Source organism: Quercus lobata, chromosome 7 (genome assembly GCF_001633185.2).
Source record: "Quercus lobata isolate SW786 chromosome 7, ValleyOak3.0 Primary Assembly, whole genome shotgun sequence".
NCBI lineage: Eukaryota > Viridiplantae > Streptophyta > Magnoliopsida > Fagales > Fagaceae > Quercus > Quercus lobata.
The window spans coordinates 44,494,574-44,517,911 of NC_044910.1; the positions used below are offsets into that span (position 1 = coordinate 44,494,574).

Consider the following 23,338-nt stretch of genomic DNA (forward strand, 5'->3'; position numbering starts at 1 on the left):
TCATTCAAATTCGTATTGAAGAGATTGACAATGTCCTCTAATAATATTTCTTATTTCATCTTGATTTTTAGGATGAAAGTGCGATATTTTCTTGTAACCCATGATTTGTAAGATGATTTTTCAATAAACATGAGTTCTCTTAGAATAAGAATTTTAGATAGGAGATGAATCTTGTGGTACATGTGATTTCCTTGTCATAAATTTATTCATAGTATTTGCAAGGGAATAAAGGATAATCTATAAGTTTATTGGGCATATTGTTTCTTTGAAAACATTAATTATTGTTGCTAAGATTAAAAGATTGAGATCAGGTGTAATACCTAATGCAATAACTCTCAATGGCTGAGATTGAGAGTTGAAAAAAGTAACTTTTAATCTCAACCATTGAATAAATAAAATGAAAGTCAAAAAGTAAAAATTGTAAAAAACAATTTATGAGTAAGAATGGGGTAATTGCATCAGGTGCAATACCCTAGCAATTACACCCGATCCAATTCCAAGATTAAATGTTAGAAATCATCTATTGTGTCTTACTATAATAAAGTTATTAATTAGTTGTTAAGATAAATTATTGTTGTTAAGTGAACTTTAATCATCATTGCTTAGAATACTTTTATATATTATTTATTAGTTTATGTCTTTACTATTTTCAATTCTTTTATTTAAAAATTCAACACAACTTTGACAACTTATTGGTTTTTGTAATTCATTAAGAAATATTTTTGTTGTACTTTTTGCATTACTCAATTAAGAATTTAACACAACAATGCAATTATTTAAATTAAAAAAAAAGTATTTTCATTCCCAATTGTTTCATGCCTCATTTCCACAACCTCAAACTTAATTGTCTTTTGGTGTTTACACTTTACTGCTCACTTAATTGTCTTTTTGTAAGATTTAGGATCCGTTTTCAGTTTTCAGTTTCAGCAATAATAAAATCATGTGATTTTACTGTTCATGTGCAGGAAAAAAAAAAAAAAAACTGAAAACGCAAAACATGGACGCCACTTTTAGCGGAAACCAAACAGGTACTTAAGATCAATAAATTACTAATTTTTTGTTTGGCTTGCTTTTTTTTTTTTTTTTTTTTTTTTAATTCCAAAATAATGTTGGTGTTGAATTGGTTTGTTGTTTGGCCTCTTTTAGGAGGTTCAATTTTTTATTTTAAGATGCGAATAACAAAAAATTATAAAAATATATATGTAAAAAATAAAAAATAACAAAAAAAAACTCCCCAAGTCCTAGATTCATTCGAACCACCTAAAGATAATGTGGTGCCGCCCCTAGCATGATGGTTATTTTACATTTGGGTTGCATGTTTAATCTCCTTTCATTAAATTTTCACAGGATTGCTAATACATACATGCATTTACAATTGGCACAACAATTTCTCTTATGGGTGACATGTCTCCTCCCAAAAGGGCCTCTTAACTGCTTCTTCTAATCTAGAACAAACTCTCCACGTCAACAACCAACAGAAATTTTTATTGCGTCATAATTTTATAAATTAAGAAAGACTGATTCTTTAGTTCCTTGATTAGCTTGCTAAGCTTCATATTTAGAAGGGATTTTTCATTTCGGCATTTATGCTTTCGCAATCAAGATAGTCGGTGTAGTCAATTAACCTGATTTCTACAGATAGGAAGTGTGAAAAACCCTTATTAAGTAATGTCATACGGGCATTTATAACTTGTCTCTTGATTCCATTTTGTTTTCGGCCTAAATAAAAACATTACTGGCAGCTGTATAGCCATCAAGGTCAGGTCAAGTTAAGGATTAATTTTTAGGTACTATTGAAGGATGGTAAATAATGCTCATTCCTCTCAAATTTACAGTAAGGTACACTCATTAAATTCATGGTTAGTCCACCGTGAATGTGAAAAGAAGAAATACCATTTTACTATACTCTGGAAGTACTTGAAAATATTCCTTTGGTGAGGGTGTATTATTTGTGGGCTCCCATGTGAAGTCCCAACAAATTTCTCACACATTTAACGTTGTCTTTTCTGTGGTGAATGTTCAGTGGCTTATTCTATTATGATACGAACTTTCCTCTGTTCCAAGCCATTTTCATTTTCTTCAACATTGTCCACAAGGGACTGAGTACTACCATCAATTAACTATGACTCAGAACTTTCATTGTTTCTTCCTTTTAGATATATTTTTCCTATTTGTTTTGCACTTCCTCTTCATATATTATTAAAAGCCCCAAGTTTATACTCATCACAGTCAATTTCTTGTGATCTGCATTACTCAAAAACTCCTAGAACGATTCTAAGGAAATCCCATTTCTCTCATTTTTCTTTAAATACAAGGAAAAAAAAAAATCATCATCAACAGGAATTATTTACAGAATTTGTTTCTCTTTATATCAACCTTCAATGGCTAAGGAGATCATAAACTTGAATTATTGGGTTGAGGTAGCAGCCCCTGCTCCCATTATTTACCCTCTGAAGAAGCCTTCCAATTCACCAAGGCTTGAGCCTATTGCTGAAGAGGGTGCTGAGGAATACGATTATGATTCATAATCTGGAATGTTTTCTTTTCATCTTCTTGAATCTGGAATGTTTTCTTTTCATCTTCTTCTGTCTTGGATACTTGAAGAGCTGCTTGCATTTCAAAGGCTACAAGAATTCAGATTTATGTTGAGCTGAAGTTTATATTATTATTTATCCAAAAAGGAGACGAACCATTTTGATGCTTCAGACTATAGGTGGCTCTGATCTGCAGCCCTTAGCTGTTGTAGTAGGATCAATTCAGGAACATATTATTGTAAACAACAATTTGCATCAGAACAATGCTTCAATTCAACCCAATCAAGTGCAACCAAAATCAAGGTTGTTGCCATTGAGGCTCTTTTGCTCACCATTGCCAGCAATCCCACTTGTGTTTAATTGTATGGCTATTTTCCATCCATGTCTTCTTGCCCAAAAACTGAATCAAGGTATGATAAATCGATGTCATTTCACAAAGGCCTTGATATTATAACTAGATTTTGAAAGGAGAAGAAAAACAATTCAGATATAGACTTAAGAAATTCACAACACTCAAGCCAATCCGTGTTAACTCAAATTACACTTTTTCCTCCCACAAGATGAGTGGAGAACCCACTAGGTGCATGCATAACTTACTAATAAAAAAAATTACATCAATAAAATATAATTCATGAAAAGTTTGAATGTCATATGGATTCATAATCACTAAATAGTGTTTTACAATGCAGTAATGCTCACACAACTCCAAATCACTTATGAATAAAAAGAGAAAAATCGCATCAATAAGAAACCTAAATCAGTATTATTGTCTTAGAAAAATTGAAGAGAGAAGCACACAAGACCATCCAATATTCCAGTTTGGCTATTTCCGAAAACTATACCAACCCACACTTCAGTTTCCATATATTTGTAAAATCAATCAATTGATTATATTCTCTAGTGACATGTACATAAAAATCCCAAAAATGACTGACCTCATATATACGAGTGATCCAAACTTCTTTTGCTCCAAATACCCATAAAATCACTAGGTACCACCAATCATCACTTTTGTTGCAACAAGATAAATTCCCCATAATGCAGCTCCAAATTAAAGACTTTCAGCATTACCTAATCACAAAATATTTCTGGAAATCCTGACAATTAATAGGGTTGTACATAAATTTATGTTCAAAGAATCAACAAGAGATAAATGATCCATATTTGTAGCATTTGAAAAGACAAACTAGTAAAGATCATATGAAAGATGATGAAAAAATCGGTAATTTATAAGGTTCAGTTACACTGTCTGCAATCTGAAGAAACATTACACAAAATTTGACTGCTAACTAGATGCAATGATCAACACAATAACTTGAAATCCCAATTATAAAGCATGTGTTGCTTACAACTTCTATTGCACAATCAAACGCAAATTCCTAGGGAGTACTTTTGGTTTTCTTTTAAAGCAATCACAAATGCATATGTACTAGGTAGCCTTAAGCACCATATCTCAACCATATGAACATCTAAGCTAGCCATATTGATTTAAACAATGCCTAGGAATTACCTAGCAACCCCTCATCTGGGGATTCATTGAGCACTCCATACAGCTAAAAGAGTACTAGAGTGTACAAAGCTTTTAATTGCAAGCCTACCCCCCATCCACCATAAATTGTAATTAGAACAGGATTATTCAAGGGAAAATATATATATATATATATATATATTTTTTTTTTCAAAACCAGACAAATAGTTTTAAATATATCTTCAAATGAATTGGTTTATAAGCATACTTATTAAAATAATTTTTAAAGAAGATACTTAAGGATCAATTAAGCAAGATATGTAATAGATGTTTCAGTTTCACTCATCCAATAATATCACTCAATAGATGAAAGACTTCGGATATATTTTATCACATAAAATTCTACAAAAGACCAGGTATACCTTTGTTAATCTTTGGACTAATTTTCACATCCATCTCAAAACTATTGTTGTTCCTTGGCAGCTAGACTTGTTCAAGCTTTTCCAGAGCCTCGTAATAAATAATCTAAATACCAAAGTTATATTAAATAGAGAAATGTAGAGAGCTGATATGATGCTCATAATAAAAAGAAGATACTGTTAAGGTGTGTCAAACAGATTTTTATTTATTTATACCCGAATCTAGCGAATCTTAAAACTACTATCTCCATCTTCACCTTACTTTTTCAAATATATTTAGTTTTTTTACGGTGTGCTCACAATGATGAGCATAATGCACCTTGAAGAAGTACAGGCAAATCAAAAAGAAGATCTAAGAGAAAATTGAAAATATAAATAGAAGTACAGTTAGTAAAATGCTTGAGATCATTCAAACAAAGTGAGAAGTGGCAAGGACTTCAATTTCTCAATAGATCTCATACCCTCCTAAAATTTTCCACACGAACCACATCATGCATGCTAGCACCAAGTTCCATACATTTGAAGATTACTTTGACATAATAAAAACTTATTTTAATTAAAAAAAATTAAAACAACTACATGGTTCATGACATCACATTGGGCAAGTACAGACCCATTCAACCAATTCACTTAGATAATCACAAGAAACTACCCTCTTTTCGCCAAAATACTGACTCAAGAAATTGATCCCAACATATGAGTTTCCAATTATGAAATATCTAATGGAGCTAGACTGTTATCTTTTCATCTTCATACACGCCATATATAATACATAGAACCGTATGAAGCATCCAACAATAATTTTATTTTACCAAATTCTTTATAGGTTTTACACCATCATATAGACATATCATGAAAAAAGAGAGATCTATACCTCCAATATATGATCATGTCAGGTGCTATACTTCCAAGAAAACTGCTGAAAAGTACACCAGATGGTTTAAATGCAGTGTCCACTTCCCATGTGTTTGCTGTATCCCTACAAGTAGAACAAAGGTAAGCCCTATGGTTTAAGACTTTACAAGCTAGCATTAACAGTTATTCCTTCATGCACTACTTTGTTTCTATGTATTAAAATAGCCCAAAGAGTGTTGGCAAAGATGACAGTGATGTGATTGCACTGGTCTTGTGACTGATACACTCTTTCCTTTGGCAGCCCATTCCAAATTTGTAGCTTTTAGAACCTCTTAAGATTATTGTTTAGCTGTTTGAATAGTCTTATACAACTTTATGCCAAACTCTTTTCAAGTGCAAATAACTTGGTATTAAACAAAACCAAAAACTCAACAAACACCTGTTTGTTTTTGTGAACACAACTAACCAAAGATCATAATTTTAATTAACAATCAACTCATTATCTTAACATGTGATCCAAAAATATTAATACATAGAACCGTATGAAGCATGCAACAATAATTTTGTTTACCAAATTCTCTATAGGTTTTACACCATCATATAGACATATCATGAAAAGAGAGAGAGATCCACACACCTCCAATATATGATCATGTGCTATACATCCAAGAAAACTGCAGAAAAGTACATCAGGTGGTTTAAATTCAGTGTCCACTTCCCATGTGTTTGCTGCATCCCTACAAATAGAAGAAAGCTAAGCACTATGACCTGGGATAGTAATACACTACTTTGTTTCTATGTATTAAAATATCCCAAAGAGTGTTGGCAAAGATGACAGTGAAGTGATAGCACTGGTCTTGTGACTGACACTCTTTCCAGCCAAGAAGAAACTTAAGGTTGACTTGACTTTGGCTCTAGGACCTAAGTTCTAATGGTGAGTGGTGATCTGAACCACGTCATAGACAATAAATAGGTGGTGTAGGCATTCCTTTTCTGTAGCACATAAACAGCAAGAAACATCAATGATGAGATTGCTAATTGCTAACTCCCTTCTCACTAGAAAAACATCATTTAATAGTTTCCATTGGAAAAATAATGGCTTTGAAAGGGAGATAAATCTTTCACAGGGAAGCCCACATCTAAGAACTATATCATCTTCCATAGGGCAGCCACATTTGAGAACTATATCTCTGAATTATGCTTCTTCCATCTAAGTGTTCATTATGGAGAAGCCAATAGGTTCTCTTCATAGTAAAGAGATCTGACTGATCATGGGGTCAAATTAGTTTCCCTGTACTTCCGAATTAGTTATAATGTTGTATTCAATGGCAACATGACTCAAAACTACTTTGAGAATTTAGTTTGAGCTTTAGAGAATGGTCAATCAGATTCAAACGCAAGAACCTAAAAGATAGAAAGATCGTTTTTAAAAAAGAAATAGAACTTAAAGGATGAAGAAATTTTATCAGCAAGTACAGTTGCAATCCCAACAATGATGAAAACACGTAATTTTTTTATTTTTTATTTTATTAAATGATCAATCACGAATCTGAGGGGTTGAAGGGATACTCTAGCGGTTCCAACACCTCTTAAATATTATGATCGGGAAACATGTTCTAATACATATTAAAGCAAATAAAATAAACCAAATAAATGAATAAGCCAATCTTTGACTCCTTATCCTAATTAAAACTACTTATTTGTTTGGCTACCTGAGTAGTCTTATGAACAGACTCCATAGTCCCAATTCTTCTCAACTCCAAATACCTTCCTTCGGCAACCCATTTCAAATTTTCAGCTTTCAGAACCTGTAAAAATACTTTTAGCTGTTTAAATATTCTTATGACAACTTTATGCCAAACTCTTTTCAAGTGCAAATCATTTAGTATTAAACAAAACCAAATCTCAACAAACATCTGCTTGTTTTTTGTCACAAAACTAATCAAAGATCGTCATTTTGACTAACAATCAACTCATTATCTTAATACGTGATCCAAAATTTTTATTTAATTTTAAGAACATTAAGAGCAAGGTGCACTATCAAAGATGCTTTTCCAAAAGTATTTAAATGAATTACCTAGCTCTTTATCTGTAGAGAGTACCACTTGATGACCTTGACATAGGATCTAGTCCTTTAATGATTGCTCCACATTCCTTTACAAAAAGACCCAAATAAAGATTTGAAACAATTAATTTGTATAAAAACTATTTAAATCTCTAAATCATAAGTGATAGCAAATAAAAAATAAAAAAGAGTACATGCCATATTAGAGGAGTCTACTCTTTACTTCCCATCTTAGCTCTAGAATCTGAATCTAGGCATCAAAAAAGAAGAAGAAAAGATTATGTATTTTTTAAGCAATTGAATAAAAGGGGAAATTGGTTTAAGATATTTTCAAAGAAAACAAGAGAGTTCAATACCACTGAACTATATTGAAAAGGTTGCAATTAAGTCATTGACCTGGTACCATCCTCCCATCCAAGAATATTCACAAAAACACTTATAACTAAAGTAGGGGAACCATAAAATAACATTTCCATGATCTTACCTTAGAGGTTTTGAATTCCAGCGGACACTTCAAACCTAAAAAGTAGAAAGAAACAACAAAGATAAACATTTAGACTAGAAGGACCTTTCAACATTTTACCACACTAACCATTACATGATTCAGCTTGGCTGGATAGATCTAAAGCATTTTCAACTCTGAGAGTTGAACTTTAAACACTCAAATCTGTTTTACAGTAAATTTAATATCTTAACAATAAGCAGGAAGAAAATATACAAATTGAATCCCAATTATGGAAAATAAAAAAGGATAGGATTTCATACCGCATAGAAACGTCTCAAACATTGCATATTCTTACGTTTTCCATCCAAATCTAAAAGTTCTTGATAGTTAAACCACATTAAGGGGAAAAAAAGGCAGAAAATGGAAAAATGCAGTAACCATACGAGCAATTCAATCAATAAAAAAAGAGTAACTTTGGTTAGAACATTCTGCAATGGAATTCAGTTTTGAATTCACACTTTCTTTGAAGTTTGTTCTTATTTTGGCAATGTAGAAAATAAGTATACAAGCATAATAAACCACTGCAGACCTAGCAATTTTTCTTATGGTGCTTTTCAAACTATTGGCCTTCAAATTATTTTTACCCCCAAAGGACTACTTGGTACCAGCTATATGCCTCGGATTATATTAGACACTATGACTTAACTTGCTACCATAGCCTCTTTGAGAAAGGAAGGTACTCAAGAATTCTGAGTCTATAGTTTAGTGCAAAGTTGATTTTTATTTCTCTTGGTAATATGTTTGATGCATTCTCATTCTGTTGTCACTTACCTCTCAATAAAATAATGGAAAAACCTAAGTAATATTATTCAGCGAATCAATAAAGGTAAAGAAACAAAATTATTTTTTAGAAATTAACAATAAAACATGAACAATTGGCTTGATGAATTGCATAGGTCAGAAACACCTAAGCAAATAGGTTCAATATCTTCACAAAGCATTTCATCGAACAGCTTGTGTGCTTTACTTAAATTTCAATTTCAAACAATCAGTAAGCATACTTGTGATTTGGTAAAATTGAAAATGTCATAAGAAGAAATTATGCACAAGAAGCAGAAAATTTCTCAATAAATAAGAGACAAATATTATAAGAAATGAAAATCAAATTGCAAGGTGGAAATGAAAGGGTGAAGTTTGACCATTTTTTTCAACTCATAGTCCAACAGGAAGTAATGCAATAGAGTCCAGCGGGAAGATATTTTTGTTTAACCACAACCATCTTTATAAAGAAAAACGAAAGGGTGAAGTTTGACCATTTTGTTCAACTTATTAACAAGATCATAATGATTCATCTATAATGAATTTTCAGCCTCCTTAAAGCTTCCAATATACAATATTTATGGCCAAATATAGTAAGAAATATATCTTTTGCTACTAATACCAAGTCTTACATACCAATAACTAATACCGAAAAAACATCCCACACATAATGGCCATTTTCACCATCATGAATCTTCAATGCAAGTGATGCAAATATGTCATCAATTATTTAAGGGTTGCTCTTGTGTAATCAAAAACAGTAGTTAAAACCTGAAAGAAAATTTTAAAAAGAAATTGTGTAAATATTCATTCATAGATGAACTTAATGCAATCTTGTTCAAAGTAGGATATCTATTAAATTCCTAAAGAATCTCATTAAGTGAAGAGAAGCAGAATTAGTGACCAGATTTGGTAGTAATTGTTTTCAAAAATATTCAAAGAATGTCATACGCTAAGTTGTAGTTCCAATTGGAGTTGATTCATCATCTGGAACTATATAAATTAAATTAAGAATCATTATTTGTAATTATTGTTTGGGCTGCTTAACGGAAAGGCATGCCAATCCTCCATCTTGAGCAACACTTTACACACCATTGAGATAGGCGCAAAAAATGCGATTACTGGAAATCTGTTATGAGTAGAAAAGCTCTTCAAAAACCACAATTGAACCAAGGTGAAACCTATGAAGCCGGAAAATTTTGAGGAGGACAAAATTTCAATAGCAACTCATATTATGAATGACCCAAATATTTATCATAATATGATTAAGGTTCATGTCAAATATAGCAATTTCATTCACCATAAGATAACTCAAGCAAGTGACAAACATCTTTGGCTCTAGGAATTTCAAAGATTGCTCTTGGTCATTTGTCTTTTGTTAATTGGTATGGCATATAAAAAAAGGGGGCCAAAATAGAGCTATTGAAAAAGATTTTTCCAATATAGCCATTGACACATTAAAGCTGCCAAGGAGGGATTTAACTATAGCATTAAAAAACCCAAACAAAGTATTTTTTTTTTACCTTGACAGGTCAATCGTTAATCTTCTGCGTTAGTCCTATATTCTTGGAATCATTCAAAATGTTAAAAGACAAATTGAGAATAAAGTGATATCTTTTTGAGGTGCTACTTATTCATATTCCATTTAGTTTTGGTAGGAAAATTTTTAGTAAAAATTTCTGAATTGCTAACAAACAGAGAATACAAGTCGAAGTACATATGGATAAAACAAAAGTGCCAAGATGCGCTCAATTGGAGACAGAGTTTCAAGGGCTGGCCGGCAAAGCCTTCCCCTACAGAATCCCTAAGATTCTCAAAGTAGCTCATAATCCTTTTCTTTTTTTAAAAAAAAAAAATTGAATGAGAAAGAGAAGAGCATAACATTTGAAATTTTAGAAAAGGAGAGACAGAGGAACCTGGTGAAATGATATTGATTTCTAAAGAAACAATATTGTGTGCATTAATTTAAAGGGGAGCTGAACAGTTAACAGAGAAAGAGAGGTGTACTGGTTTAATGGTTTTTGTTGAAGCAATTAAATAATCCACATCCTTTCAAATTCTAAAAGGACATTAAAATTCCATTTTTTAAGAAAAGGTGAGATGGAAAGTCAAATGCAAAAGTTACTCCAATAGAGAGCCACATGGTAGAACCTCATGCTCTCCCGCATGAGGTCTTTGCTTTTATATATATATATATATATATATTGATTGATGATCGATTATGGAAGCGATTGAATGTCACATGGATTCATAATCACTATATAGTCTTTTACAAATGCACACATAACTCCAAAAGTGAGAACCAAATCACTTATGAATGAAAAGAGAAAAAGATCATCAATTAGAAACATACATAGTATTAGTGAAATTCCAAGAGCATTGAAATTCCAGTTTGACGATTTTCGAAAACTATATCAACCCACACTTCAGTTTCCATATATTTGAAAAATCAATCAATTGATCCATATTCTCTAGTGACAAGTACATGAAAATCCCAAAACTGACTGACCTCATACTACAAGGGATCCAAACATCTTTGCTCCAAATACCCTTTAAATCACTAGGTACCACCAATCATCACTTTAGTTGCTACAAGATAAATTCCCCATAATGCAGCTCCAAATTAAAGAATTTCAGCATTACCTCCACATAATATTTCTGGAACTCCTGGCATAATTGGGTTATACAGAAATTTACGTGCAAAGGATCAACAAGAGACAAATGATGCATATTAATAGCATTTGAAAAGACTACCTAGTAAAGATCATATGAAAGATGATGAAAAAATTGGTAATTTATAAGGTTCAGCTACACTGTCCACATCATCTAAAGAAACATTACAATATATTTGAGAGTTATCTAGATGCAATGTATAACACAATAACCTCAAATCCCAATTATAAAGCATGTGTTGCTTACAACTTCCATTGCACAATCAAATGCAAATCCTAGGGTGTACTTTTGGTTTGCTTTTAAAGCAATCACAAATGCATATGTACTAGTTAGCATTAAGCACCATATCTCAACCATAAGAACATTTGAGCTAGCTATATTGATTTAAACAATGCCTAGGAATTTACCTGGCAACCCCTCATCTGGGGATTCATTGAGCATTCTATACAGCCAAAAGAATACTAGAGTGTACACAGCTTTTAACTTCAGCCCCACCCCCCAATCTCCCCAAAACAGTAATTAGAATAGGATTATTCAAGAAAATCTTTTTTTTTTTCAAAACCAGAACAATAGTTTTAAACATATTAACATATCTTCAAATGAATGGTTTAGAAGCATGCTTATTAAAATAATTTTTAAAGAAGATACTTAAGGATCAATTAAGCAAGATACGTAATAGATGTTTCACTCATCCAATAATATCACTCAATAGATGAAAGACTTCGGATATATTTTATTACATAAAACTCTACAGAAGACCAGGTAAAGAGTAGACGCCTCTGCTATGGCATGTACCTTTCTCAATAGATCTCATGCCCTCCACAAAAATACCGTTATTACGCTCTATCCACACTAACCACATCACGCATGCCGGCATCAAGTTCCAAACATTCAAAGATTACTTTGACATGATATAAACTTTTAAAATAAAAAATAATAAATAAACAACTACACGGATCATGACATCACATTGAAATATGGGGGCAAATATAAACCCATTCAACCAATGCACTTAGATAATCTCAAGAAACTGCCCTCTTTTCCCCAAAATACTGAATCAAGAAATTGCCCCCATCATATGAGTTTCCAATTATGACATATCTTCATACGTGCCACATATAATACATAGGACCGTATGAAGCATCCAACAATAATTTTACTTACCGAATTCTTTATAGGTTTTACACTATCATATAGACATATCATGAAAAGAGAGAGATCCATACCTCCAATTTATGATCATGTCATGTGCTATACTTCCAAGAAAACTACTGAAAAGTTCATCAAGTGGTTTAAATGCAGTGTCTACTTCCAATGTGTTTGCCGCATCCCTACAAATAAAAGAAAGGTAAGCACTATGACTTAAGAGTTAGAAGCTAGCATTAACAGTTATTCCTTCGTGCATTACTTTGTTTCTATGTATTAAAATAGCCCAAAGAGTGTTGGCAAAGATGAAAGTGAAGTGATTGCACTAGTCTTGTGACTGATACACTCTTTCCAGCCAAGAAGAAACCTAATTTTGACTTGACTTTGGCTCTAGGACCTAATTTCAAATGGTGAGCGATGATGTGAACCACATTGCACTAGCTAAGTCATAGGCAATAAATAGGTGGTCTAGGCATTCCTCTTCTGTAGCACATAAAGGGCAAGAAACATCAATGATGAGATTCCTAATTGCTAACTCCCTTCTCACTAGAAAACCATCATATAATAGTTCCCATAGGAAAAATGATGGCTTTGAAAGGGAGTTAAATCCTTCACAGGGAGGCCCACACATCTGAGAACTATATCATCCTCCACAAGGCAGCCCACATCTGAGAACTATATTTCTGAATTATGCTCCTTCCATCTAAGTATTCATTATGGATAAGCCAATAGGCTATCTTGATCATAAAGAGACTTGACTGATCATGGAGCCAAATCAGTTTCCTCTTACTTCCGAGTCAGTTATAATATTGTATTCCAATGGGCAATGGCAACATGACTCGGAACTACTTTGAGAATTTAGTTTGAGCTTTAGAGAATGGTCTATCAGATGTGAACAAAGTAACCTAATAGATAGAAAGATCTTTAAGCATGCAAATGAAAATATCATTTTTAAGCATGTAAATGAACTTAAGGGATGAAAAAATTTTATCTGCAAGTACAGTTGTGAATTGCGATCCCAACAATGATGAAGTTGTGGCCCTATTCATCCTCATTAATTCAAATATTTCTAATTATCAAAAGATTAACTAGTAAATAAAAACAAGCGATTTTATATTTTGTTTCTAAAAATAATTCCTCAACCAATCATATATAAATAATATTCTTCCACAGATCCCAACCAAATATATTAAATAATCAATCACGAATATGAGGGGTTGAAGGGATACTATAGTGGGTCAAACAGCTCTTACGATCTCTAGTATTGGGGTTCCACCCCTTCCCCAATTTACCTAGGAAAAAAACCTTAAATATAATGATCAGGAAACATATTCTAATACATATTAAATCAAACCAAATAAACTAAATAAAGAAATAAGCCAATCTTTGAGTCCTTATCCTAATTAAACACTCCTTATTGGTTTTGCTGCATGAGCAGTCTTATGAACAGACTCCGTAATCCCAATTCTTCTCAATTGCAAATACCTTCCTTTGGCAGTCAATTCCAAATTTGCAGCATTTAGAACCTCTAAAATTATTGTTTAGCTGTTTGAATAGTCTTCTAATAACATTATGCCAAACTCTTTTCAAGTGCAAAAAAATTAGAATTAAATAATAATAAAAAATCTCAACAAACACCTGTTTGTTTTTTGTCAATAAAACTAACCAAGGATTGTCATGTTGATTAACAATCAACTCATTATCCTAATATGTGATCCAAAAATTTTATTTAATTTTTTGAACATTAAGAACAAGGTGCACTTTCAAAGATGCCTTTCCAAAAGTATTTAAATAAATTACCTACCTTTTTCACTGTAAAGAGTACCTCTTTATGACCTTGACATAGGATCTAGTCCTTTGATGAGTGCTCCACATTCCTAGACAAAAAAATCCAAAAAGATTTGAAACAATAAATTTTTATAAAACTATTTAAATCTCTAAATCACAAGTGATTGCAAAAAAAAAAATTAGTACATGCTGTAGCAGAGGAGTCTACTCTTTACCTTTCATCTTAGCTCTCAAAGCTGAATCTAGCCAACCAAAAAAAAAATAAAAAAAAAAAGATAATATATTTTTTAAGCATTTAATGAACGAGGAAATTGGTTTAAGATATTTTCAAAGAAAAGAGAGAGTTCAATACCACTGAACTACTATGAAAAGGTTGAAATTTAACCCATCGACCTGGTACCATCCTCCCATCCAAAAATATTCACCAAAACATTGATCACTAAAGTAGGGGATCCACAAAATAACATTTCCATGGTCATATCTCAGAGGCTTTTAATTCCTGCAGACACTTCAAACCTAAAAAGTAGAAAGAAACAACAAAGATAAACATTTAGACTAATAGGACCTTTCAACATTTTAGCACACTAACCATTACATGATTCAACTTGGCTGGATAGATCTAAACCATTTTCAACTCCGAGAGTTAAAGTTTAAACACCTAAATCTGTTTTACAGTAAATTTAATATCTTAACAATAAGCAGAAAGAAAATATACAAATTGATCCCTAATTAAGGGAAAAAAGAGAGGATAGGATTGCATAGTGCATAGAGACTTCTCAAACGTTGCATATTCTTATGTTTTCCATCCAAATCAAGAAGTTCTCAATAGTTATACCACATTAAAGAAAGAAATATACAGGACATAATAAGAGATGCTCAGAAACTCCTGATATAGAGTCTGGCCATGCTTCATGTTTTTCTGAAAAACCATTGGTGGAAACAACGAAACAAGTTGCTTCTGTATCTTTGACCTCCGTCGATCGAAAAGCAAAACAGAGAATTAATGTTTTAAATTCACGGCCAACCACGAATGATACAGAATTTCCAACACTCTGATGGTTCAATTTGAACCACTTCGAAATCTCAATTCTTGGTAGTACAAGATAATTGTGATAAGAAATCGAGGGATCCATGAATATTTCTAGAAACCGCTTGCATTTAGCAAAAACAAGAAATTGAAATTTAGAGATTCTTGTAATATATATCACTTAAACTTAAATATATAGAGAGAAGGGGAGAGAGCGCACCTGATTAAATAGTCTGAATGATGATGGTAGATCCAACGACATGCAGTCTGATATATAGATATGTACTGTAGCAATATAGCTTTATATCATATCTGCGCAGTCGCTTAGTCTAATAAATTCTAAACATTTCAACCTAAGGGTGCTGGGAAGAATTTGGAGTTTTTTGCAATCCGTGAGACACCACACACTAAGGTTATCAAGAGATCCAAAGGCCTCATGAACCTCAATTAAATTTTCACAATTATCTATGCTCAATCTCTTTAAGTTTGGGGCACCCAAGTCAGGTAATTTTTCAAGACTTACGCAGCCATCTAGATCAATATCTTCAAGAGATTTCAACCTAAAGTTGCTAGGAAGAATTTGAAGTTTTTTGCAATCCCTGAGACACCACTCCCTAAGCTTATCAAGAGATCCAATGGCCTCATGAACCTCAATTAAATTTTCACAATTTTTCATGTGCAAAATCTTTAAGTTTGGAGCACTCAAGTCAGGTAATTTTTCAAGACTTACGCAGCCATTTAGACAAATATCTTTAACAGATTTCAACCTAAAGCTGCTAGGAAGAATTTGAAGTTTTTTGCAATTGCTGAGATCCCACCTTTTGAGCTTATCAAGAGATCCAATGGCCTCATGAACCTCAATTAAATTTTCACAATTTTCCATGAGCAAAATCTTTAAGTTTGGAGCACCCAAGTCAGGTAATTTTTCAAGACTTACGCAGCCATCTAGATCAATTTCTTCAAGAGAATTCAACCTAAAGCTGCTAGGAAGAATTTGAAGTTTTTTGCATTTCATGAGATCCCATAATTTGAGCTTATCAAGAGATCCAATGGCCTCATGAACCTCAATTAAATTTTCACAATTATTAATGTTCAAATACTCTAAGTTTGGAGCACCCAAGTCAGGTAACTTTTCAAGACTTACGCAGCCATTTAGATAAATATCTTTAAGAGATTTCAACCTAAAGCTGCTAGGAAGAATTTGAAGTTTTTTGCAATTGCTGAGATCCCACCTTTTGAGCTTATCAAGAGATCCAATGGCCTCATGAACCTCAATTAAATTTTCACAATTATCCATGTTCAAATTCTCTAAGTTTGGGGCACCCAAGTCAGGTAATTTTTCAAGACTTACACAGCCATCTAGATTAATATCTTCAAGAGATTTCAACCTAAAGCAGCTAGGAAGAATTTGAAGTTTTTTGCATTTTTTGAGACTCCAACTTTTGAGCTTATCAAGAGATCCAATGGCCTCATAAACCTCAATTAAATTTTCACAACCATTAATGTTCAATCTCTCTAAGTTTGGGGTGCACAAGTCAGGTAATTTTCTAATGGATATACACCTTTCCAAATTGATACTTTTCAAATTATTGTACTGGCCCCCCTACAAGGAAAAAAAGACCCCAAAAATTGTTCATCAAAACAATTTTAGAAATAACATCCAAAGAAATCAAAATTCATTAATACTAATACTCATACCTTCATGAATAGCTTGCCCAATCTACTGCAACTACGCGGCATTTCGAGTACAACAAGTTGTTGAGGACGATAATTGGATGGCAAAGGAAAAGGATATTCGTGCCATTCAAGTAACTTTAACCCATTGGGAAGATATATAAGTTCTTCAGAAATAATTACATTACGAACCATAAGAAATTTGAGATTTTCCATCTTTTTGAAAGCTTCATCATGTAATTTCACTGTTATTCGATTAGGCGAATGCCACATTATACCTCGAATTTTGTCTGACCCCTGATTGGATAAAGAATTAAGTGAAACATATAACACAATAGAATTTGCCAAATCTATAATAATCATGAAATTTTAAGCAAAAATGATATTGTTAAACTTATATTTGCTATAATATTAAAAAGAAAAAATTATCACTTCTACCTGATGAAAAAAGAAGTTAAAATCTAAAGAAAAATAAGTTATACCTTACTTCCAGTTAGTACTTCACATGCATCATCATAATACCATAACCTGCTACGTGTTTCGAGGATTTTTGGTGATTCTTGCCGAACAATTTCCCTACCCATTTGTTGTACCAAGTCATGCATCCCCAATATGCCATCATGACCAATGGTTACGAGACATTTATTAACAAGGTTTGGAATACCATTTCCTGGATATAAATCACAAGCATGTAATATATTTACAACATCATACTTGTTCCTTCCCTTGAAGAAACATGCAATATCAAGAAAAATATCCTTTTCCGTAGCTTCCAATCCAGCATAACTTACTTCAAGTATATTATGAATATCTTCTTTAGGAATTTTTCCATATTGCTGTACTGCACTTTCCCATTGAGATCTTGGTTTTCCACACAAATCAGAACCTATTATTGTTAGAGCTAATGGTAGGCCATTGGCATATTGTATGACTTGGTTTGCAAGTATAGAATAATCTTCCTCAAGTTCATTTCCTTGGAATGCATGTTGATTAAAAAGTTCAAGAGCTTCACAGTTGTCCAATTCCGTCATCTTGTAAGTTGTACAAACTTTTCCAAGATTATCGAGCAAGTGTCTGTCTCTTGTTGTTATAAGGACTCTACTTCCTGAAGCAAACCAATCATAATTTCCAAACAAATTTTCTATTTGTTTTGTCTTATCCACGTCATCAAGAATAACAAGAATTCTTTTACGAAGAAGCATTTCCACTATCATATTGGTTCCATGGGCTACACTCAACACTTTCAAATCTTTGCCCCTTAAGATATTAAAAAGGACTTTCTCTTGTAGTTGGATCATGTCATTATTTGTTTCAGAACTTTCTCTAACATTTTCTAGAAAGCAACTTCCGTCAAAATGCTTAAAAATTCTGTTATAAACAGCTTTTGCAATAGTTGTCTTACCTATTCCCCCAAGACCATGAATCCCTACCATTCGAAATCCGTCTACCTTAATATTTAAAAGTGATTCTATCTCCTTGGCACGAGAATTTACTCCAACTGGATATTTAGCAACAAATAACTGTATGCCATTTAATTTGGTATACAATATTTCTTCAATAATTTGTTGGATGAATTTGAATTCAGAGCTGCTGCCAATCACAAAGTATATGAGACATTAAATGAGTTGGACTAGTTGAAAATATGAATATGAAAATAAAAGAATCAAGATGTCTAGTTTTGTACATTACATCCTACACTTTGACATATTATCAATTGAATTAAAACTTTGACATATTATCAATTGAATTAAAGGACATAATTCAAGTATTTGAGAAGTATCATTTATCTTATTTTTTATTCTTTGAGTATAAGATTTTGGCTTTCCATACTTCAAGAAATTTTGGATTTAAAAAAAATGGTGGGAGAAACTATAACATTATCAAGTCTTCGAAAGGTATATTTTGTTTCTTTGCCAAACCGAAATGACATTCTATACTTTATTCATAACTTTGATTTTGATTCATTCTATTTTTTTCACTAGTAAGAAATTGTTTTAGGCTTTTGGCAAATAGTTGCATGGAAACTTCACCTTAGGTGAGAAAAAAGCCTATTGACAGCCCATTTATAACACATTAAATGAAATGATTAAGAAAATTAGAGAAATTTTTTTTAAAGGATTATGTGGATGAGCCTTGATTCAAACAACACTCCTCTTAGGGGTGTGCACAAAACCCACCGACCCGCCAAACCCGACCCGTCGGGTTGGGTCGGTTTTTTAGGCTTGGTGGGTTGGGTTGGGTTATAAAAATTTTTTTAATGGTGGGTTGGGTTGGGTTTAGGTCATAAAATTACAAACCCGCCAAACCCAACCCGACCCACCCATATTTAATATATATTTAAAATATATTTTATATTTAATAATTTTTTTAAATCAATTATAGGGCACTTATATATATATATTATATTATATTATATTTAATAATTTTTTTAAAAAAACTAGCTATAGAGCAGCATTTCTTCAGTTCCTCCTACTAATACTAATTTAATATATATATAATATATTATATAATTAATAAATTTTTTTAAATAGTCAATTCTTCCTATCTTATATAAAAGCCAATTAGTTCACACAAATCCTAACAAATTACTATTGTTGTTTAGTTATTAGTGTTGTTTACCTTTAAGGAGTTACATTGATACTAATCTTTAGGTTTTTTTAATATATTAATTTTTTTTTCTACTCAATTTAATAATAATAATAATAATAAAAATTTGTCAAATCCATGGGTTCAACCCGACCCAACCCGACCCATGTGGGTTGGGTTGGGTTGGGTTGGGTTGGGTTGGACTTATGTGATGGGTTGGGTTGGGTTGAATTTTTTTTGACCCACCATGGTGGGTTGGGTCAAAAAATCCCCTCAACCCGACCCAACCAGACCCATGCACACCCCTAACTCCTCTTATCACAAGTGTGGGTAAAAGGTGAGGTCATGGGATTAAAACTCATGAGATGTGTTTGCAACTTACTAATAGGGGAAGAAAAACTCAAAAATATGTTAGACAAACTCTTTAATTAGTATGATTAAATTTTTGGCAAAAAATATATTTTAGTCTCTACATTTTCAGGCGATTCCTATTTTAGTTCTTAAATTTTATTTTTACCGCTTCTAATCCCTCTTTTGAAAAATGCTTTCCGTTTTGGTCCCTGTCGTTACTCATTTAACAGAATTATCCTATGTGGTAAACGGTCCAACAATAAATACTGACGTGTTCATTAAAATAATATTAAAAAAATTATTTACATTTTCAAAAATGCCACATCAACAATTTAATTTTTTTTTAAAAGTCATGTCTAATAAAAATAATATAAAAATTTATAACCTAATTATTTTTTTAAAAAAGAAAAGAAATTAGTTAAATTAATTTTTTTCTTTTTTTGGGAAGAACATGAAGAACTCAGAACTATGTGTTCTTCATTTTCTCTGTGTTCTTCCCCCCAAAAAATTGACTCATATTCTTAGCAAATTAACCCTTATTTTCTTCCCTTTTCTTTGTCTTTCTTCTCTTTTTTTTTTTTTTTTCTCATGTATTTCCTTGGCATCCAAACCCAAAAAATTTTCACACACTCAAAAGAAAACCTTCAAACCAGTTCCCCTCCCTTCTAAATCTCAAACCTTCCTCTTGCTTCCAAAACTCTCACAACTGTTTCAACCTCCATGGCCGGCCTCCTCTACTCATCGCTAGTACCGCCACCACCACAACCAGCGGTGGTTCTCTTCTTTTCTTTCTCTGAAACGACCTACTCTCTCTATCACGATTCGCTCAAACTCAGACCCAAATGGCTCAAACTCTTTCTAACTCACAGATCGTTGTCTCTCTATCCCAGATCGGTAAGTCTCTCTCTTTCATCTCTCTATCTCTCAGCTCAGTGGTGTAGATCGTGGTGGAGATGTGCATTCCGATGGTGGGTTTGGGGATTGTGAGTTTTGTTGATCTGGGTTTGTGGTGTATGTTGATTTTTGGGTTTGTGGTGTATGTTGTACTCCGATGTTGATTTCTGGGTTTGTGGATAAGGATGATGATTGCATGGATCGGGTTGAGTTTGAAGTGAAAACCCAGTTCTCTCTCTCTAAACCCATGGACGAAAACCCAAACTCTCTCTCTAAATTGATGGCCGAAACCAGTGGTGGCTTTCTCTCAAAACCCATAGGCTAACTAAATCGGCGGCTTCAGATCTGGGGTTAAAGGTGTGTGGGTTGTTGAATTTAAGGTTGTGTGGTTGTTTGTGGTTTGGTTGTGCATGGAGGCCGAAAATCTGGGTTTGAGTTTTTTGTTTTTTGTGTTTGGTTTCCAAGCATAAGAAAATCTTGTTGAATGTGTGTGTCTTGTAAATTTTTATGGGCATGTCTTTTTATTTTGTAAATCTAAGTGATTTTATGGGTTTAGTTGCTAAGGAAATGCAAGAAAAGAAAAGTAAATTTTTAATTTTTAATTTTCTGGGCAAGCTTAGTAGGGGAAGAAAATGAAGAACACATAGTCCTTTTTCATGTTCTTCCAAAAAAAGAAAAAAATTAATTTAACTAATTTTTTTTCTTTTTTTAAAAAATAATTAGGTTAGAAATTTTTATATTATTTTTATCTGATGTGACGTTTTTTAAAAATTAAATTATTGATGTGACATTTTTAAAAATAAAAATAATATTTTTGATATTATTTTAATGAACATGTCAGCATTTACTGTTGGACCGTTTGTCACGTAAGATAATTCTGTTACATGAGTAACGACAGGGACCAAAATGGAAAGCGTTTTTTAAAATAGGGACTAAAATCGGTAAAAATAAAATTTAGAGACTAAAATGAGAATCGCTTGAAAATATACAGACTAAAATGTGCTTTTCGCCTAAATTCTTTTATTTCTACTAACCTAACTAACTTAGTAATTGAAGAGATAATCATAATATATATATATATATATATATTTTTTTTTTTCATATTTGGCATTTGTGGTTGTAACAAAACCATTAGAAATCTAAAAGTTATAAAAGCACATAACATTAGTTATTAGATACATACCCATCCTTATAATGCCATCCAGATAAATCAGCCGCTTCTTTTAGAGCTGTCCTCCACCTCTGCACCTTCTCTTTGTTATTCTTGAATTTGTTTTCTTGTTCGGCCAATGCTTCTTTAAAAGCACATTTTTCTTGCTTACGTACTTCAGATGGATCTACTTTGTAAAAAACAGGTACAACCCGTTGTCCATTTAGCCTGCAGTTAAGAATCTCGACAAGTTCTTCCAAACACCAAGTCGAAAATGCGTAATTTTGAGAGAATATAATTATTGAAATCCTTGACGATCTAATAGCTCTGCGAAGTTCCTCTGAAATTGTTTCTCCTCTTTGCAGATCATTATCAATGAAGGTATTAATACTTTTGTCACACAAACCATGATATAAATGGTCAGTAAAACCATTGCGGGTATCCTCACCTCTGAAGCTCAAAAAAACATCGTAGTTACACTGGCGAGTGGAAGAAGAAAAAGAGAATCCTTGATTGATCGGGAAATCCATTAGAATCTACCAGCAGAAGATTGAGAAGAAGAAAGATTTGATGAAATGAGAATTATAAGAGATGAGGAGTAAAGCTTCAAGTTTTTTGACAGAGCGATATTTGAATGGAAATGAAGGCCTTGAAAGTAGGGAAGTCCCACTTCCGCGAAGATTCCGTGGTGCAAACTTTTGAACAGGGGCTCCTTCATTTGTCAAAAAGTGAGTGAGAAAACAATGATTAAAATTACTTTATTGACAACGCGGAATTGACTAAATCATTGTGTTTCCTCACACATACATTCGCACCGATCAAGGATCAACAAATTAACCCAAAAAAAAAAAAAAAAAAAGGAAAACATAACATACATTCTCTCACAAACAAACGAAAGAAAAAGAAGATGGGAAAGGAAAAGTAAAAAGTAGAAATAAAGACAAGGAATCACGTGGGGAGGGTAGACTTTTCAATTTTTAAGTTGAAATGAAACTTCTTGGAAGGGGCCTTACTTACAAATACCATTCCAGGCATATTTATTTACAAAAGTGCCATTTTTTTCCCTTGTATCACCAATCGGTGTGGACTGTGGACTGGGGTGGAATACAATATGTAAGGACAAATGTATGATGTGTGCAATTAACCAATTTTTACTTTTTTTTAAAAAAAACCATATCCACTATTAGAATTTTTGTTTATTCTATTACCAATTTAAATTTTAGCTCAATAGTAATAAGTAATAATATTTTTATTATATATTTATATAATTGTATATTGCACTAATTTTAAAATAGTAAACCGATATTTACGGATGAAAATATTCCGATCCTGTTATTAAAACCAACATCAACAAGTAGCGAACACAGAGACGGAGCTATACATTGATTGCTCCTCAAATTTTTTTTTTTTTAAATTAGTATTTGACTTCTTTATCTAAAATTAA

The 23,338-nt window shown here is 32.5% G+C and overlaps 1 protein-coding gene across 49 annotated transcripts; it reads right to left on the reverse strand.

The window, feature by feature from the left end:
* Positions 1-2,220: 2,220 nt before the first annotated feature.
* On the reverse strand, positions 2,221-22,723 carry LOC115953241 (disease resistance-like protein DSC1). 49 transcript variants are annotated; one of them, XM_031070814.1, is made up of 20 exons: positions 21,928-22,723; positions 17,396-18,503; positions 16,938-17,210; positions 15,460-16,842; positions 14,565-14,728; positions 14,428-14,454; positions 14,229-14,301; positions 12,505-12,609; positions 11,115-11,272; positions 9,242-9,376; positions 7,826-7,860; positions 7,354-7,591; positions 6,989-7,084; positions 5,914-6,013; positions 5,296-5,400; positions 4,425-4,527; positions 3,470-3,622; positions 2,867-2,934; positions 2,691-2,737; positions 2,221-2,606 (listed from the first exon to the last, which is right to left on the reverse strand). In XM_031070814.1, the coding sequence occupies exons 1-4, from the start codon at positions 22,422-22,424 to the stop codon at positions 15,541-15,543; spliced, it is 3,180 nt and encodes a 1,059-aa protein (XP_030926674.1). In that variant the 5' UTR covers positions 22,425-22,723; the 3' UTR covers positions 2,221-2,606; positions 2,691-2,737; positions 2,867-2,934; positions 3,470-3,622; positions 4,425-4,527; positions 5,296-5,400; positions 5,914-6,013; positions 6,989-7,084; positions 7,354-7,591; positions 7,826-7,860; positions 9,242-9,376; positions 11,115-11,272; positions 12,505-12,609; positions 14,229-14,301; positions 14,428-14,454; positions 14,565-14,728; positions 15,460-15,540. The 49 variants fall into 49 exon arrangements, 48 of the variants coding, with proteins under 48 accessions (XP_030926674.1, XP_030926676.1, XP_030926683.1 ...); XM_031070816.1 differs by having other exon boundaries at positions 2,221-2,624; XM_031070823.1 differs by having other exon boundaries at positions 2,221-2,934; positions 15,460-16,095; positions 16,717-16,842.
* Between the last annotated feature and the right edge of the window lie 615 nt (positions 22,724-23,338).